Raw genomic sequence first — 18,429 nt, 5'->3', positions numbered from 1 at the left:
CCTGAGTAGCTGGGATTACAGGCACGTGCCACCATGCCCAGCTAATTTTTTGTATTTTTAGTAGAGACGGGGTTTCACCATGTTGACCAGGATGGTCTCGATCTCTTGACCTCGTGATCCAACCGCCTCGGCCTCCCAAAGTGCTGGGATTACAGGCTTGAGCCACCGCGCCCGGCCGAGATCTTTTTTGATGTAGATATTTGTTGCTATAAAATTCTCTCTTAGTTTTCTCTAACAGTCCAAACATTAAAACAAACAAACAAACAAACAAACAAAAAAACCTGTTAGAACTGCTTTTGTTGTATTCCATAGATTTTGTTATATTGTTTCCATTTTCATTTGTTAAAATATTTTTCAATTTCCCTTTATATTTCTTCATTGACTCATTGTTTAAGAACATGTTTCTTGTTTTTAAATTTCCATCTATTTGTGAATATTCTGTAGTTTCTCTTGTTAATGATTGTGGTCAGAAAAGATACTTGTAATTATCTCAGTCTTTTATAATTTGTTATGATTTTTTTTGCCTCATATATAATCTGTCCTGGAGAATGTTCCGTGTGTAGTTGAGAAGAATGTGTATTCTACTACTCTTGGATGGATGTTAAGTTCATTTGATCTAGAGTATAGTTTAAGTTTGAGGTTTTCTTATTGATTTTCTCTACGATCTGTCCATTGCTGAAAGTGAGCTGTTGAAATCCCCTACTGTTGTTGTATTACTATTTATCTCTCCCTTCAGGTTTATTAATGTTTTCTTTATATATTTCGGTGCCACAATATTGGGTTCACACATATTTCCAATTGTTATATCTTCTGTTGCTGAATTGACCCTTTTATTATTATATAGTGACCTTCTTTGTATCATTTTATAGTTTTTGACTTAAAATCTATTTGATGTATGTATAGCCACTCCTGCTTTCTTTTGGTTTCTATTTGCATGGAGTATCTTTGTCCATTCCTTCATTTTCAGTCTATGTCCTTAAAGGTGAAGCAAACTTCTTACAGGTAGCATAAAGTTGAGTCTTTTTAAAAAATCCATTTAACTACTTATTCTTTTTATTGGAGAACTTAATCCACTTACATTCAAGGTTATCATTGATAGGTAAGGACTTAATACTGTCATTTTGCTGTTTTCTAGTTGTTACCTAGATATTTTCTTCCTTTCTATCTTCTTTTGTGGTTAAATTATGTTGTCTAGTGGTATATTTTGATTCCTTGTTTTTTTATGTATCTGCTATAGGTTTTTGCTTTGTTGTTACCATGAGGCTTACAAAAGAAAAAAAATCTTACAATGGGGTATTTTAAGCTGATAACAACTTTGAATGCAAACAAACAAACAAAACAACCAAAAAAAAGAAAATTAACAACAAAAAAGCCTCTACGCTTTTATTCCAGTCAGCTCTCCACATTCTAAATATTTGATGTCACGAGTTTTATCTTTTTGTATTGTCTATTGCTTAACAAATTATTGTAGCTATTGTGATTTTTAATTGTTTTGTCTTTTAACTTTTACACAAATTCCGGATTACTTTAATTCTGTGATGATGCCGTGTAAATGGCTTAAATCTTTGTCAGTGTGTGTTACTCCTTAGCATCCTTGTTTTTTGAGCTTGAAGACGTCCCTTTACTATTTCTTGTAAAACAATTCTGGTAGTCATGAACTCCCTCATCTTCATTTTTCTGGAACAGGCTTTATCTCTTCTTCATTTCTGAAGGACAGCTTTGTTGGATTTGGTATTCTTACTTGGCAGGGTTACTTTCAGCACTTTGAGCACTGGGGCAAGCCAGAAGGTTGGGGCAGATATGCCCAGCACAGGAGTGGTGCACATCTGAAGCCAAAGTGCACTGAGATATCCCTGGTGTTGTGGGCTATCCAGAACCCTGGGCAGTTGACATCAGCCTGGCATTAGTGCAGCCCAGAGATTGAGTTCGCCATGAAAGCCTGAAGCCTGGGGCTATTTGATCCAGCTTGGCACCATGCTGGGTCTAGAGTTTCAGTCCATGGGTACCAGCCTGGAATATGGGGTTGTGGTGGTCTCATCAGTGTTGGGTTTTACTTTGGCTGTCCTAGCATTTGAGCCAAAGGGATGGTGTCTGTCTCTTTGCTGTGCTTCCTAGGGTTGAGGGAGGGATGACACGGGTAATATAAAACTACCCGTCTTATCCTCTTCAGTGTGACTTTCCTTGTTATTGTGCTGCAACCAGATAGTGTAATCCCTCACATGGCTTATTTAGCACTTGTGAAGGTATGTTATAGCATAGATACTTGTTCAAATTGATGTTTCTGCTGGGGAAAGTCACTGAAGCGTTCTACTCTGCCATCTTGCTCCATCCCATTCTAAATATATCATTGTTTCAATTTTGCCAGTAAAAACTGACTGTCCTCAATTACAAGTCCATAAGTTTCCTTTTACATCTTAATATTTTTGTGAAAGTGAGGATATATTTTCTTATGTTCCTTTTCCAACCTAAAATACAATTACTGAAGTAATATATAAATAGTAGAAAACTTGGGACAGGTTAATATAGTCTAGAGTAAAAGTTGCCCACTGTGCAACCACCCACAGAGAACCACTGTCAACAATTTTCAGTATTTCCCATTTCTTACATCTTTTTATGGCTGAGATCAAATGCTTATTTTACCTAATTATTATTACTATTTTTGAGATAGAGTCTCCCTCTGTCACCCAAGCTGGAGTGCAGTGGTGAGATCCTTGCTCAATGCAACCTTCACCACTCGGGCCCAAGCGATTCTCCTGCCTCAGCCACCCAAGTAGCTGGGATTACAGGCATGCACCACCACACCTGGATAACTTTTGTATTTTGGTAGAAATGGGATTTCGTCGTGTTGGCCAGGCTGGTTTTGAAGTCATGGCCCCAAGTGATCCACCTGCCTCAGTCTCTGAAAGTGCTAGGATTGTAGGTGTGAGCCACTGCACCCAAGCTGTTTTTCCAAATTGTCAACATGATTTATAATGTCTTTACAATTTTGGTCTGTCATGTTACCCAGAATTAACCATTCTTATTAGTAGTTATATATATGTTTTTATGTTTTTTTCCTATTTCATACAACAAATACGTGTTCGTTAATGTGTGCCCCATTGTTCTTTATTTTAGTAGCTTCCAGATTATAGTTATAAGAAAAAGTCAGAGAAATGGGCAGTTACACACTTTTCACACAGTGAGGGGTGTTTGGTAGTACCCCTCAGCTGAGCCTTGAGGATTGGTGATATGAAAGCCATAAAAGGCATCAGGGAGTAGCTGGGAGCTGACCTAGGAACTCCAGGACTCAAGTCAAATGTCGCCAGTATATATAAAATGTAAGAATTTAAGGTTATATTACACCTCTACTTAAAACAACATTCAGACACCTACAAGATCCTGCCTACTCTGGCACTCCTTCCTCTCCCGCCTCTTCTATGCACTCCTCTTAGATGACTCCAGTTGCACCGACCCTTCCAGCACTCTCACATGCCCTCTCCTCTCCACCTCATGGTTTCTACTGCCTGAAATGTTTTTCCTGCTGAACATTCCTGAAAAACATTTTCCTGAAATGTTTTTCGTGTTTCCTGCTGCCTGAAATGAAGTTCTGCATGTGTGTGTACACACACACACCACCACCACTGCAACACACACACACACACACACACACACACACACACTGGCCACTTCTCTAAACCATCTGAGCTCAGTTTTTTTTCCTTCTTTTAGATGTTTTTGTAGGCAGAACAGTGGTCCCTCAAAGATGTTCATTTACATAGGAAAGGAGAACTAAGGTCAGAATTGCTAATCAGCTGATTTTAACATGGGGCGATTTTTCCTGGGATATCTGGCTGGGCCTGTTGTAATCAAAAAGTCCTTAAATGTGGAATAAGTAAGGAGAGAGTGAGAACCAGAGAGGTGGAAGGTTGAAAATGACCTTTCTGTCATTCTGTTGTAAGAAGGGGTCACGACCCAGGAAGTGTGATAGCCTCTAGAAGCTGGAAAAGCAAAGAAATGGATTCTTCCTTAGAGCATCTAGAAGGAGCACAGCCTTGTCAATATTTTTATTTTAGCTCAGTGAGGCCCATTTTGGACTTCTGATCTACAGAACTAGAAGATAATAAATTTGTGCTACTATTCAACCATAAAAAAAGAAGGAAATCCTGTCATTTTTTGACACCATGGATGAACCTGGAGGATATTATGCCAAGCAAATAAGCCAGGCCCAGAAAGACACATACCACATCATCTCACTTATATATGGGGAATCTAAAATAGTCAAATTCATAGAATCCAAGAATGGGATGGTGGTTACTAGGAGCTTGGGGAAATGTTGGTCAAAGGGTACAAAATTTCCATTAGACAAGAATAAATTTGAGAGATCTAATAGGCATCATGGTGACTATAGTTAATAACAATGTATTGCATTCTTGATAATTGTTAAGAGAATAGACTTTGAGTGTTCCCACCACAAAAAAAAAGAACAGTATGTGAGATAATGCATATTAACTGGCTTGATTTTGCCATTCTACAATGTATACATATTTCAAACAACATTTTGTAAACAATAAATATATATAATTTTTAATTGCCAGTTTTATTTTAAAAATTTGTGTTGTCTTAAACAACTAAATTTGTGGTCATTTGTAACAGTTAGCAATGAAAAACTAAGGGAATACAGGAATACAGGAATACAGATGCTTGTCCTGACTCTTTCCTTAGTCTAAAGTGACTAAAGTAGGTTCCTGCTTATTCTCCTTCTCAGCAACCTGGGTTTTTCCCTTACCATCCTTTATCACAATATGGAATTATCTATTCCTTTGTTTGTTTGCCCATGTTTTGCTATGTCTTCTGTGTTACCAGTGCTGACCCAGCCAGTCCATTATAAGCTTTCAACAAATAGCTATTCGTTTTAAGTGAGAGGACATTCCTAGTCAGCAAGACAGTATATGTCAGAGCCAAGAGGCAGAGAAAGATGTGAGTACATTTGAGAAGCTATAAATCACATGACTGTTGTATGAAGAGAATATTGGAATGCAGGCAGATTTACAGGCCTAACCTAGGGTACACACAGGGACTATAAGAAATGGAGAGGTTCTGGTGATTTTACACTGTAGAAGTGACAGAACTTGGTGCTAAGTCTATGGGAATAGGAAAAATTATCAATGACTGCCATATTGCTTGCTTGGTCAACAGAGTAGATAGTGGTGATTTTCATTTAGAAGTTATCAAAAAGGGCCGGGCGCGGTGGCTCAAGCCTGTAATCCCAGCACTTTGGGAGGCCGAGGCGGGTGGATCACGAGGTCAAGAGATTGAGACCATCCTGGTCAACATGGTGACACCCCGACTCTACTAAAAATACAAAAAATTAGCTGGGCATGGTGGCGCGCGCCTGTAATCCCAGCTACTCAGGAGGCTGAGGCAGGAGAATTGCCTGAACCCAGGAGGTGGAGGTTGCGGTGAGCTGAGATCGGGCCATTGCACTCCAGCCGGGTAACAAGAGCGAAACTCCGTCTCAAAAAAAAAAAAAAAAAAAAAAGTTATCAAAAGGGAGAAAGAATTGAGAGGAAAGGTAAATTAAATTCTGGGCATGGATGAGAAACCTGTGGAACATCCTAGAGTAGGTCTCTGGCAGCCTATGGGAATTACAGGTTTGGAACCCAAGATAAAGTTGAGGGCTTCCAGTTTGACTTGGATATGGTTGATTTATGAAGTTTATGTAAGGAACATTGTTTTTAGCAGAAAGAGGAATAAGAATGGAACTCTGTGAAACACTAGTAGTTCATTAGCAGAGGGCAGAAGAAAGGGAGAATAAGACAAGAAAAACCTGAGGATATGGTAGCACCAAGACCAGGGAAAGTTGTTTTAGGTAAGAGGGAGTAGCCAACCAGTGTCTTGTGCTACAGAGGACACAATAGAACTTTATAGTGTCCACTGGTTTTAGTAACAGAAATCATGTTCCAGAAAACATTTTGGGCTTTTAGACAGTCTATACTAAGGAATTATTGGAGCAGAGCATAATCATTATTTTTTTCTCTAACCAGTGTCATGTGATACTACATAATAACCATTTTTAAGTCCTTTATTTAATGTGTCAAATTACAAAAAGATGAAATTAGTTTTCAGTCCAATAGCAGCATATGATTTTGACCAACCATCTCACGGCATCAGAAGTAGTATGGCAGCTCTGAGTTTATGTCCTGACTTTATAATGTTTAGTGCCCTTGGGCAAGTTACTGAGACTTGGTTTCCTCATTTGCAAAAATGGGACAATAATGTTACCTACCTGATGTGGTTATGATTAAAGACGTTATCAAAATAAGTTTTTACTTTTAAAGCACTTAAACAGTATCTGGCACATAGTAAATGCTACATTGAAGTGTTTGTTGGATAAATGACAGATACATAGATAGATGGATACATACATAAAATAAAATGTTCAGTATTTAATTTTTTCATATTTTGCAATTTAAAAAGTAATGAATAACACTATTTTTTCAGTCAACTTTATAGATATAATTTACATACATTAAAATGCTCCAGGACAGGTGCAGTGGCTCACACCTGTAATCTCAGCACTTTGGGAGGCTGAGTGGGCAAATCATTTGAGGTCAGGAGTTGTAGACCACCATGGCCAACATGGTGAAACCCCATCTCTACTAAAAATAAAAAAATCAGCTGCGCCTGGTGGTGGGTGCCTGTAATCCAGCTACTTGGGAGGCTTAGGCAGGAGAATTGCTTGGACCCAGAAGTTGGAGGTTGCAGTGAGCCCAGATCACGCCACTGCATTCCAGCCTGGGTGACAGAGAGACTCTGTCTCAATCAATCAATAAAATGCTTTTATTTTAAGTGAACAGTTAAGTGAGTTTTGATAGATACTTGTACCTGAATGACCATCACCTCAATCAGATGTAGAACATTCCCATCACTCCAAACAGTTCCCTTTTGCCAGTTCCAAGCAACCATTGCTCTGCTTTCTTTCCTGTGAATTAGAATACTCTTTTCTAGAGTTTCACGTCAATGGAATCATACCATATGTACTCTGTGCTTAGCTTCTTTCACTTGGCATCTTTTTGAGATTCATTCATTCCTATCCCAGAGTGGTATTTTGTTTTAAGGATGTACCACACTTTGCATATGAATACATTTACTCTCCTAACTTTTTGGCTGTTATGAATACTGCTATGAATTCATTTATAAGCCTTTGTATAGACATATTTTTATTGTTTTAATGTGTACTCCTTTGATTATTATTCCTTTATTAACTCATTAAAAGTTTGAAAACTTTTCAAGCATGTTAACTTTTGTGTGTGTGTGTGAGCTCTAGCTTTTGTCCATGTTTTATTTTGCGGTTTTTATGTTTTCTATGCTTTAATTATTGAGATAGTAAAATATTTTTATTTCTTCTATATATGTAGCATTTATAAGTTCCCAATGAAGAAAATTTTTGACATTTTGCTGCATATGCATGTGTGTTTGTGTGTATGTGTTGCCAGTAAGTTTGGGGGGTTTTAATCAGTTTTGAGAATGGGCTGTTGGGCAGTTATGAAGGCAGCTAACATGAAAGTTGGGGTAAACGCAAATCATAGTTCATATTCACGATAAATTCTTCAAGACTTTTTAGTTATTTTAAAATCCATGTACATTCTAGTAGATTCTGTCTAGCACATTTTTCTTGAATATGATAAGTCTAGGTTCCTGACATTTGTTATCTTTTAGGCAATGAGATTTTGTGTATAACTGAGTTTTCTGATTAGCTTAGGTATATCTCTTTGGGGTTTTTTGGTCTGCTTTTTTTTTGAGACAGTCTTGCTCTGTCTCCCAGGCTGCAGTGCAGTGGCACAGTCTCGGCTCACTACAACCTCCGCCTCCAAGGTTCAAGCGATTCTCCTGCCTCAGCATTCTGAGTCACTGGTGCACCACCACACTCAGTTAATTTTTGTATTTTTAGTAGAGATGGGGTTTTATTATGTTGGTCAGGCTGGTCTCGACCTCCTGACCTTGTGATCCACCTGCCTTGACCTCCCAAAGTGTTGAGATTACAGGCGTGAGCCACTGTGGCCAGCCCTCTTTTTTTATTTTTTAATTTTTAAAATGTTTTGTAGAGACGGGGTCTCTCTTTGTTGCCTAAGCTGGTCTTGAACTCCCAGGCTCAAGCTGTTCTCCCACCTCGGCCTCCAAAAGTGCTGAGACTACAGGCATGAGCTACCAAGCTCGGCCAAAGTTGTCTCTATTAATAACATTTCTGATTTTAAACATTTAGCCATTTTGGGTTGAAAATTTTTTTAAATGCATTATACACATCCTTGTCTTCTTATGCTGAAATTACTGTATGTGATTTCACCTTTTTGGTAACTCAAGATAGTCATGATGAACATTGCTCTTTGTATTCTTTGGAAGTGATAGCCTTGAAACTTTTGAAGTATGTTGGATACTGCCATGCCCAGTGGCCTCAACTCTGTATGTTTTATTAAATTTTTGGTCCTTTTATAGCTTTCCTCTTGTGCTTTGATTGCTGCCCAGGTGCCTCATAATGTCTCAGTAATTCTTCTATGGACTTAAAATTAGGAGTAAATAAATTCCAACTGGGACTAACTGTTTGAAGTAGAAAAATATGCCTTTTATATTTAGTTTTGCCTTCAGAAGCCTTTTTTCCCATCTCTTTGTGCTTGACGGTATTCTAAATTGTTAGTGAGTTATACCACCTAGATAAGGGATGTTGGGTTACATTTTGTGATATACCTTTTACGGACTGATGTTTCCTTATTACTTTACATGAGAAATTGGATCAAAAATAGTGGTAATAGATAATGCAAATTTGCTCTATCTTGTGCCAGGCATTTTTCTTTATTTTTAATTTTTTTATTTTTTGAGACGGAGTTTCACTCTGTTGCCCAGGCTGGAGTGCAGTGGCGCAATCTCGGCTCACTGCAACCTCCACTTCCCAGGTTAAAGCAATTCTCCTGCCTCAGCCTCCCAAGCAGCTGGTATTACAGGCACCCAGCACCACGCCCAACTAACTTTTATATTTTTAGTAGACACAGGGTTTTGCCATGTTGCCCAGGCTGGTCTGGAACTCCTGAATTCAGGTGATCCACCTGCCTCGGCCTTCCAAAGTGCTGGCATTACAGGCGTGAGCTACATACTACACCCGGCCATGCCAAGCACTTTTCTGTTTCAAATATCATACTCATTTAATCCTCACAGCAACAATATCTTCATAGTTATTGTACAGATGAGGAATTTTAGGCTAAGTAGCTTGCCCAAGGCCACACAGCTAATAAGTGGACCTACCTCAGGGCCCATGTTCCTAAGCTTTACGCTGTGTTGCTGGCAGAGTGAGGTTAAATATGGAGGTGCAAATCTCAGTAGTAAAACAGGAGATGCACACTTAATCTTGCTCCTGTTTTAGGAAGTTAATACTTAAGAGAATTTTTTTTCTTTTATTTTCTTTTTTCAGACAGGGTCTCACTGTGTCACCCAGGCTAGAGTGCAGTGGTGCAGTCATGATTCACTGCAGCCTCAACTTCCTGGGTTCCAGTGATCCTCCAACTGTAGCCTCCCAAATAGCTGGGACTGCAGGCATGCACCAACATGCCTGGCTAATTTTTTAATTTTTTTTTGTAGAGACGGGGTTGCTCTATGTTACCCAGGCTGCTCTCCAACTACTGGGCTCAAGCAATCCTCCTACTTCTGGCCTCCTGTGCTAGGATTACAGGCATGAGCCACTGCATCAGCCAAGAGAATTTACGAAGTATACAATTGAAAATATAGGCAAGCAATATCTAGATCTTAAAAATTTATAGATTTCTGAGGTTCAGCATTATTTTTCTAGTTAAATAGGTACTTTATCAAGTATCTTTTGTCATTTGAGTCATCTTAGGTGACTTGAGTAAGACCACAGAAATGAATTTCCTTTTCAAAAGCTTATGCAAAGTTTATTAGAAATTAGAAAAAAGGCTGGGTGTGGTGGCTCATGCCTGTAATCCCTGCACCTTGGGAGGCCGAGGTGGGTGGATCATGAGGTCAGGAGTTCGAGACCAACCTGGCCAATGTGGTGAAACCCCATCTCTACTAAAAATTCAAAAATAAGCTGGGTGTGGTGAGGCGCACCTGTAGTCCCAGCTGCTGGGGAGGCTGAGGCAGAAGAATCGCTTGAACCCAGAAGGCGGAGGTTACAGTGAGCCAAGATTGCGCCACCACACTACAGCCTGAGTGACAGGGTAAGACTCCATCTCAAAAAAAAAAAAGAAAGAAAGAAAGAAAGAAAAAGTAAAGCTTATGCATTTCAAAAATATTGAGTACAGCAGCAGTTAGTATGGATTGACGAGACCCCTGAAGATTTTTTAAGGAGAGATTCCCTTGTCATAGGGTATTGACTGGGAATTGAAACACACTGCTTCCTGAGGGAGCACTTTGCGTGTTTAAAGTAAGTTATTTATTCTTTCATATTTAGTTTCCTTATTGATTTGGTAGCCCCTACAGACCCATTGAAAACACACAGTGGCCTCCTCCAGGAACTGTTTTCTGTCTGCTCCCACCTTAAGTAATCTCTCATTTTTCCAACTCTTATAATTTTTTGTTTACTTTAGGTACTATTTCATTTTTTAAACCTCATTCTATCAGGTGTTGGTCATAGTCCCAGAGCTTTAGACAAGTATGCAATTTTTTGTTACCATTTATTATTTTTGAATAAATAAATAAGTGTAAATTAAGATCTTCTTAGTTTTTTTTCAGGCCATTTTATATACTTTATATGAAACTTCCTGTAGACCATTATTATTTGAATTGGTTATTCATTGTAGTTTTAGAACTTGGAAACTTTTGGCTGTGCACCAAATTTATTTAAAGTCATTTGAAATTATATAAGTCCATTTGAAAATGTTTTACCACAAATGTATTTTGTGAATATGCAGTTAATGCTAAATTTCACCTGGATCATTCATTAGCTCTGTGAATCTGTTTCCAACATAACAGGGAGAACACCAAAGCCGCCATGAGCATTAAATTAGATAATGTCTCCGTAAGATTCTATTCCATAATCATCCTGTTACTGCCTTATAAAAGGTTCCTCTTAATTGTGGATTGAAATCAAATATTCTGCATTAACATCTAAAGATATAAATTGCCGGGCGCGGTGGCTCAAGCCTGTAATCCCAGCACTTTGGGAGGCCGAGGCGGGTGGATCACGAGGTCAAGAGATCGAGACCATCCTGGTCAACATGGTGAAACCCGTTTTTTCTTAAAATACAAAAAATTAGCTGGGCATGGTGGCGCGTGCCTGTAATCCCAGCTACTCGGGAGGCTGAGGCAGGAGAATTGCCTGAACCCAGGAGGCGGAGGTTGCGGTGAGCCGAGATCGCGCCATTGCACTCCAGCCTGGGTAACAAGAGCGAAACTCCGTCTCAAAAAAAAAAAAAAAAAAAAAAAGATATAAATTATTTTTAACAGTTTTTAAAATTAGCTAATAATTAGTCCAAACCTCATCATGGAATAGATCAACATAAAGTACCATGTGGCTCAGTTGAAAGCAGTTCTTTCCATTTTTGCTTTTGTAAAATTCTCATTAAAATACTCTATAGGCAATTTTGGAACATCATTTGGGGTCCTTCCCATCTTATTTTCAATGGAACTGATTGGTTTTATATAGTACTTTAGTTGTACATTTTTTATTTTGGGATTCTGGCCCACTTCATTGTAGTGTTAGTTTCTGAATCACAGTAGCTAACATGTTGAGTGCACATGTATTGAATTTTGTGATTTTGGAAGACAGCAAATAAAGTACCTTCTTTGCAAATGGGGAACCTGAAGGGACAGCATGTTTCCTATTATCATTTTGATATTAGCCTTTTTAATACAACATTGTGCTCCATCAGAAGAACAACCCTGAGCCAATTAGCCTCTGCTAATCCTGACTCAAATAAAGCTAACACATAATGTCTCTCCCTACCCATAGTTAATACTGAGTCATAGTGGACTCATTTGTTCAAATGAAGAGATGTGGCCCCATGATTATTAAAGCCATTTTTAGCACTTATGGACTACCTGTCTCAGCTTTCCTGGTTTATTTGTCTGGTGTACCTCTTAAAAGCTTTAATTTTGTTCCACTTATAGACATTGCTTTGGTCACCTTTGGTCATCATATTTTCAGAAAAGGATCTAATATTTGGAGGGGAGATCTAATTCTTTCAGAGGAATATTTTTGTTTTTTCTGTAAACTGAGTTGATGTGATACAATTAGATGCTTCCTTTATGGCTGTATAGGTAAAATCCTATGAGAGTAAATGTAACCTTTTAGAGTAAATGTGATTAAGACATGCGTGTACTTATTCAGCAGTTAGAGTGGCAAGCATGGGATGGGAATGGTGACTTGCTTGCTCCCCACCTACCCCTTGTCTGTACTCAGGCAGTTGTCCAGGGCTGGAGGAAAATGCAAAATAATGCCAATAGGTCTCACTTTAAATTCATGACCACCAACTACAAAGAGGCCAGTACTGCTGTCCAGCATTCCTTCCATGCTACCTATTGTCTTGCTTTTTTATATGAGTATTTCACATTTTCTCCTCTCCTCTCAACTGTTAATAGGTCCCTTCCTTTCTCCCCCATCCAAATGCTGATGAGAGAATAAAAATCAACCAGAAGGAAATGTCTAACCTTTTTCCCTACTTGGTCTACTAATGTACCTATATCTGTACTCAGTTACTTTGCTGGACTTCAGCAATTAATATGCCCTGTTATTATCTAAGGCCAATGCCTCACTTATTGAATTCGGATCCCCTCCCTGCCAACCTATGGTCATCTCTTTAGCAGTTGTCCCTTCTTTCTTCTGTATTGTTAATCTTTCCTCTTTCTTCTTTACCAGATCATTCCTATCAGCATACTCACATGTTGAAATAGCTCCCATCTTTAAAAGGAAAAAGGCGGGGGGGGGAACAGTTCTTCCTGGAGACCCCCCAGTTCCCTACAAATATTGCCCCATTTCTCTGTACCTCTTTGCAGCAGAAGTCTTCAAGAGTTGTCTACTCTAGCTTTCCATTTTTTCTTGAAATTTCTCCATTAAGCCTTTCATCCCATCTCTCTGCCAAAACAGCTGTGATCAAGGTCATCCATGATCTTCCCAAAGACAAATCACTGATCGGTTCTGACTTGCTCTAACAGCAGTACTTGACATAGTCACACTTTCTTACACTCTCTTCCCTTGGATTCCAAGACCCCACACTTTCTGCTTTTCCTCTGACTTCAGTGGCAGGTTGCTTCTCATTTCCTAGACTTTAAACTTCCCCAGAGTCGGTTCTTTAGCCCCCTTCCCTTCTATGCTCACCTCCTATGTCAAACTAGTGGATTCCATCTTGTGGTATAAAATGTCTGTTCACTAAAGACTACTGAATTTATATCTCTAGCTTGGATCTCTCCCCTAACCCACACACTCTCATGTCCAGTGGTCTCCTTGATTTCTCCCTGTGGATGTCAGCCCAAGGTCAGTTTATTTCCAGTGCCCCAAACTGGTTCCTTCTACAGTGTTCCTTATCTGTAATTGCTCTTAGCAAAAACTGAAGTCATTTCTGATTCCTCTCTAGGGACCTGCTCCTTGCCTGCCATACCTTCAAAATATAACCAGAATCTTACCATTTTTCACCATATTCATAGCTACCCACTCCATCCAAGCCACTACCATCTCCTGCATGGATTATTCCATCGTCTTCTCGTTGGCCTCCTTTCCTGTCTTTATCTCCTTTTTCCATTTCCCATCTCATTATTCTGGCCACACTGGCCTACCTGCTTCTCCTTGAAGGAGTTAAGCACCCTTCACACTTCAGAGCCTTTGTGCTTGCTGCTTCCTCTGCCCAGAATGTTCTGCCACCAAACATTCATAGGGGCCTCTTGCTCCATTCAAATGTTCAAATGTCACCTTGTCGGAGAGCTCTTTGCCTGAAAATCCTATTGATATAGCACCTTCCTCTTGCCTGCATTCTCTCCAAACATAATTATTTGTATATTATTAAATTCCCTCCTTTCTTTGAGGGCAGGGACTTTGTTGTGTCATGACTATATCGTTAAGACCCGGAACCAAGCCTGGAACATTCTGGTGTTAAATGAATGGAGGAAAGTAGTGGTGATGATTGTATGGTAGAGATTCATGATATGATTCTGTTAGGTATTAAAGCCCCAAATTATTTAATAAAGCTTTTACAGAATTCACACACAACTTTTTCAAACACTGTGTAAAACAAGTTAGGTCTGTATACACACAGACTTTAACCAATCTTAAGCACAATCTTACCCACAATCCATTTCAACCTGTATTTAATGATGAGGCTGACTAGCCAACATTTAAGTAATCACTATGCAGTAGACATTGTGCTAAGATTATCCAGTTTAATTCCCACAATACTTCTTTCATACCATTTTATGAAAAAGGAAATGAGGTTTAGTGAGCTTACAATGAGGCCAGCTGGAGATAGGAAGTGTTGGCCCTGGAATTGGATCTCAGTGTGTCTAGCTTCAGAACTTCTTAAGAATGATGGGGCTGGCTGGGCACGGTGGCTCACGCCTGTAATCACAGCATTTTTGGGAGTTCGAGGCGGGTGGATCAGCTGGAGTCAGGAGTTCGAGACCAGCCTGGCCAACACAATGAAATTCTTGTCTCTTCTAAAAATACAAAAATTAGCCAGGCATGGTGGTGTGTACCTGTAGTCCCAGCTACTTGGGAGGCTGAGGCAGAAGAATCACTTGAACCTGGGTGGCAGAGGTTGCAGTGAGCCAAAATCACACCACTGCACTCCAGCCTGGGCAAGAGAGGGAGACACTGACCAAAAAAAAAGGGGGGGACTTCTAACATAAAAGCCTCCAGGACTTTTACATATGATCTGTACATGTTGGTCATTTACATATTTACATACTTAAATAGTAAAGTATTTGAGAAATAATGTTTAGTTTTGGAAACCAAGGGTTAAATGTTGTGATTGTTAAGCAGTAATAAACATAAATGATCAATGAGATACCTTTTTAAAACTTTGAGCTAAAAAGTTAAATCTCATGGCAGTTTGTCTAGTGACCTAGGCTAGCTTTTGTGGTCTGGTTCATACAAACATGTTCTAATATCAAAACCAGTGTGCTGTTGCTATGGCTGTGAATGCTTTTGTGTGTGAGTACATAGATACCAATAACACAGAGCCATGGCTTGGAGTTGTCTGAGTTACTTCTCTAGAGAGAGGAAAGTGAGAAATGAAACCTCAGCAGTTAACTTTGCAGGTGTCTATTGCTCTTCATAAAAACAGCCTTGAAATCAAGAGTAAACATTCTATTGAAAGTAGATGAAACAAGAAGAGAATTGCTAAGTACAAGGGAAGAAGGTATCAGTGAAACAAACCATGGCTAATCCTGTTAATTTTCTGGTTCTCTAGAAGAGACAGTGCCAACTTAGAGTTGGAGAACAAAGAGCCCCGCTCTCCAATTTTTCCTTCTTCTGCCACCCTGCCTACTCTCCTGGTCCACAGAGTCATGAATCCCCTTCTTGAGGAAGGCCTGAATGATGGGACAGTAGTAACCCAGGGGTTTTGGTGGCATACACACAAAAATGGTCTGAGAGAACTGACATTTCAGTTAAGATCCCAAATGCCTGTACAGTGAGTATAACTGTCAGTGGCACCTGCTCCTGGACGAAGGCAGGTCCAGATTGCAAATATTGTGCTGTGCTGCGCATTTGTAGAAACTAGGTTTTTACACAATCAAGTAGTGATGCTCTCTGGGAGAGCTGTTAACCAATTATGCTAAGCTAAATCCTGTTTATTTAGGTAATTTAGATAATATGCTGAAAATTGTCAGTAGAGACATAAATATTCATAACTACCATGAATCTTAAAATATAGCTCCACATTCAAAATAGGCTATTGTCTTGTACACTCTGAAAACTTCTCTTTGTTCTTTTGGGAACAAACATCAAAAATGTGAATTGGAACTAATCAGAGGAATTGTACAGTGTTAATTCATTTATAACATGAGAGCATATATTGTTTTTGTTGATTTCATCTAATGTGAATACAACAACAAAGTTTTTGTGTAGTAGTTGCTAGTACAATCTTGAGCTATTGATTCTGATTTCTTGATTTTATGCTTTGTGTTAGGATGGCATGATTCATTCCTCTGTTATCATTATGAGTTTAAAAAATGCAGATATTTATTTCATGGTATTATGAGTATGCATATAGTTCAGAATATCCCAAGTGTCTTCCTTATGAAAATAAATTGCTGAAATGTAATTCTTTAAAATTTTAAAAAATAAGTAAGGCTGTCTTTAGATGCGACTGTTTATGAACAGAGAAGTAAGATAGGAGGTGACATGGACAGACAATCAGTAGCTCCTCTTCGGAATTAGTCCAGAAGGTGACACAAAGTATTCTTACTGTGTTCTTTTATTTTTGCAGGCTTTGTGTCATGACCTTAATTTCTTTTTCTATTCCAACATCTGCTAGCTTTTAAATGGAATAATTTCTTTGGTATTCGCAGTGTTTGGGAGATCCTTTGAACATGCTCAGCTATTGTCCCCAAGCAACCAACTGGGTCAAATTTAGGATTGGACTTGCTGTGGACTTAATAATCAACCCTTTTTGGCTCTAAAATATGACTTGTCCTTCATTTCACTGTTCTCTTTGTCTTTCCTAAACAGGCTGCTGATACTTTGGCTGTGAGACAAAAAAGGAGAATTTATGATATTACCAATGTCTTGGAGGGAATTGACTTAATTGAAAAAAAGTCAAAAAACAGTATCCAGTGGAAGTAAGTTACAAAGCACCCTCTTCTAAAACCTTTATTCTTCTCCATGTCTATAAAATTTGACCTTTCCAGCGTTTCTCTCTCCCAAATCCTCTGTTTCACTAGGCCCCTCGGTTTTCCCTGAGCACACCTCTCTGGGCCTCTTTGTCACTCCTATAGTGGGGTGTTCCCTTGCTGTCTTGCATGTTGATTTTCTTTTTTTTTTTCCCCCATTTATTTATTTTATTGCATTTTAGGTTTTGGGGTACATGTGAAGAACATGCAAAATTGTTGCATAGGTACACATGTGGCAGTGTGATTTGCTGCCTTCCTCCCCATCACCTACATCTGGCATTTCTCCCCTTGCTATCTCTCCCCAGCTCCGCACCCCCCACCGTCCCTCCCCTATTTCCCCCCAACTGACCCCAGTGTGTAGTGCTCCCCTCCCTGTGTCCATGTGTTCTCATTGTTCAGCACCCACCTATGAGTGAGAACATGTGGTGTTTGATCTTCTGCTCTTCTGTCAGTTTGCTGAGAATGATGGTTTCCAGGTTCATCCATGTCCCTACAAAGGACCCAAACTCATCATTTTTGTTGGCTGCATAATATTCCATGGTGTATATGTGCCACATTTTCCCTATCCAGTCTATCGTCGATGGGCATTTGGGTTGGTTCCAGGTCTTTGCTATTGTAAACAGTGCTGCAATGAACATTCGTGTGCATGTGTCCTTACAGTAGAACGATTTGTAATCCTTTGGATATATACCCAGTAATGCATTGACAACAAAAGCCAAAACAGACAAATGGGACCTAATCAAACTCCACAGCTTCTGCACAGCAAAAGAAACAGTCATTAGAGTGAATCGGCAACCAACAGAATGGGAAAAAATTTTTGCAGTTTACCCATCTGACAAAGGGCTGATATCCAGAATTTACAAAGAACTAAAACAGATTTACAAGAAAAAAAACTAACAAGCCCATTCAAAAGTGGGCAAAGGATATGAACAGACACTTTACAAAAGAAGACATACATGAGGCCAACAAACATATGAAAAAATGCTCATCATCACTGGTCATCAGAGAAATGCAAATCAAAACAACATTGAGATACCATCTCACGCCAGTTAGAATGGCGATCATTAAAAAATCTGGAGACAACAGATGCTGGAGAGTATGTGGAGAAATAGGAACACTTTTGCATGTTGATTTTCACTGTTAAAGTTCAAATCTTACGTTCTCCCTCCAACTATTACTCATTTGGCACACATTGCATACTGTCTTGTATTAATCTCTCCCTAACTCTTTACTCCTCCTTGAGAGCAAGGACTACTTTCATAGGAATTTGTACTTTGTAAGTAGCAATTGATTGAAATGCATGTTGTCATTAATTGTGGCCTGGTTATACGTTTGAATATAACCAACAATTTCTGTTCTTCTAATGTGTCCCCTTTGACTATAATTTTTTGTTTTTTAGCCAAAATTCTACCAAAATACTAAAAAAGTTGTAATTTATTCTACCAGCACCCCAGTCACATCCTGAGACTGCTTGGTGTGACTGTGGAGCACTCTCTTGGCACCCAGTCACCAACCAGTCTGGTCTTCTAGATGACAAAAAAAAAAAAACCCACTCTAGAGAAGATTGAGAATTTTTGTAATTTGGTTGTTCCTATCAATAAATTTTCTAAGCAAGAGTTATGG

At 39.1% G+C, this 18,429-nt stretch overlaps 1 protein-coding gene across 2 annotated transcripts in view; it reads left to right on the top strand.

Annotated features, from left to right (window-relative positions):
• E2F5 (E2F transcription factor 5) overlaps positions 1-18,429 on the top strand; it is a 45,214-nt gene that overhangs the window by 15,834 nt on the left and 10,951 nt on the right. For both annotated transcript variants that reach the window (XM_017521813.2, XM_017521812.2), the window contains exon 2: positions 16,646-16,755. In XM_017521813.2, the coding sequence (XP_017377302.1) occupies positions 16,646-16,755 (110 nt within the window). The remainder of the gene's footprint in view (positions 1-16,645; positions 16,756-18,429) is intronic.

The sequence above is a fragment of the Cebus imitator genome, unplaced genomic scaffold, assembly GCF_001604975.1.
Source record: "Cebus imitator isolate Cc_AM_T3 unplaced genomic scaffold, Cebus_imitator-1.0 Scaffold22, whole genome shotgun sequence".
Classification (NCBI taxonomy): Eukaryota; Metazoa; Chordata; class Mammalia; order Primates; family Cebidae; genus Cebus; species Cebus imitator.
Note: the sequence above shows the minus strand (reverse complement) of the source record. Positions and strands in the feature narration are given on the sequence as shown.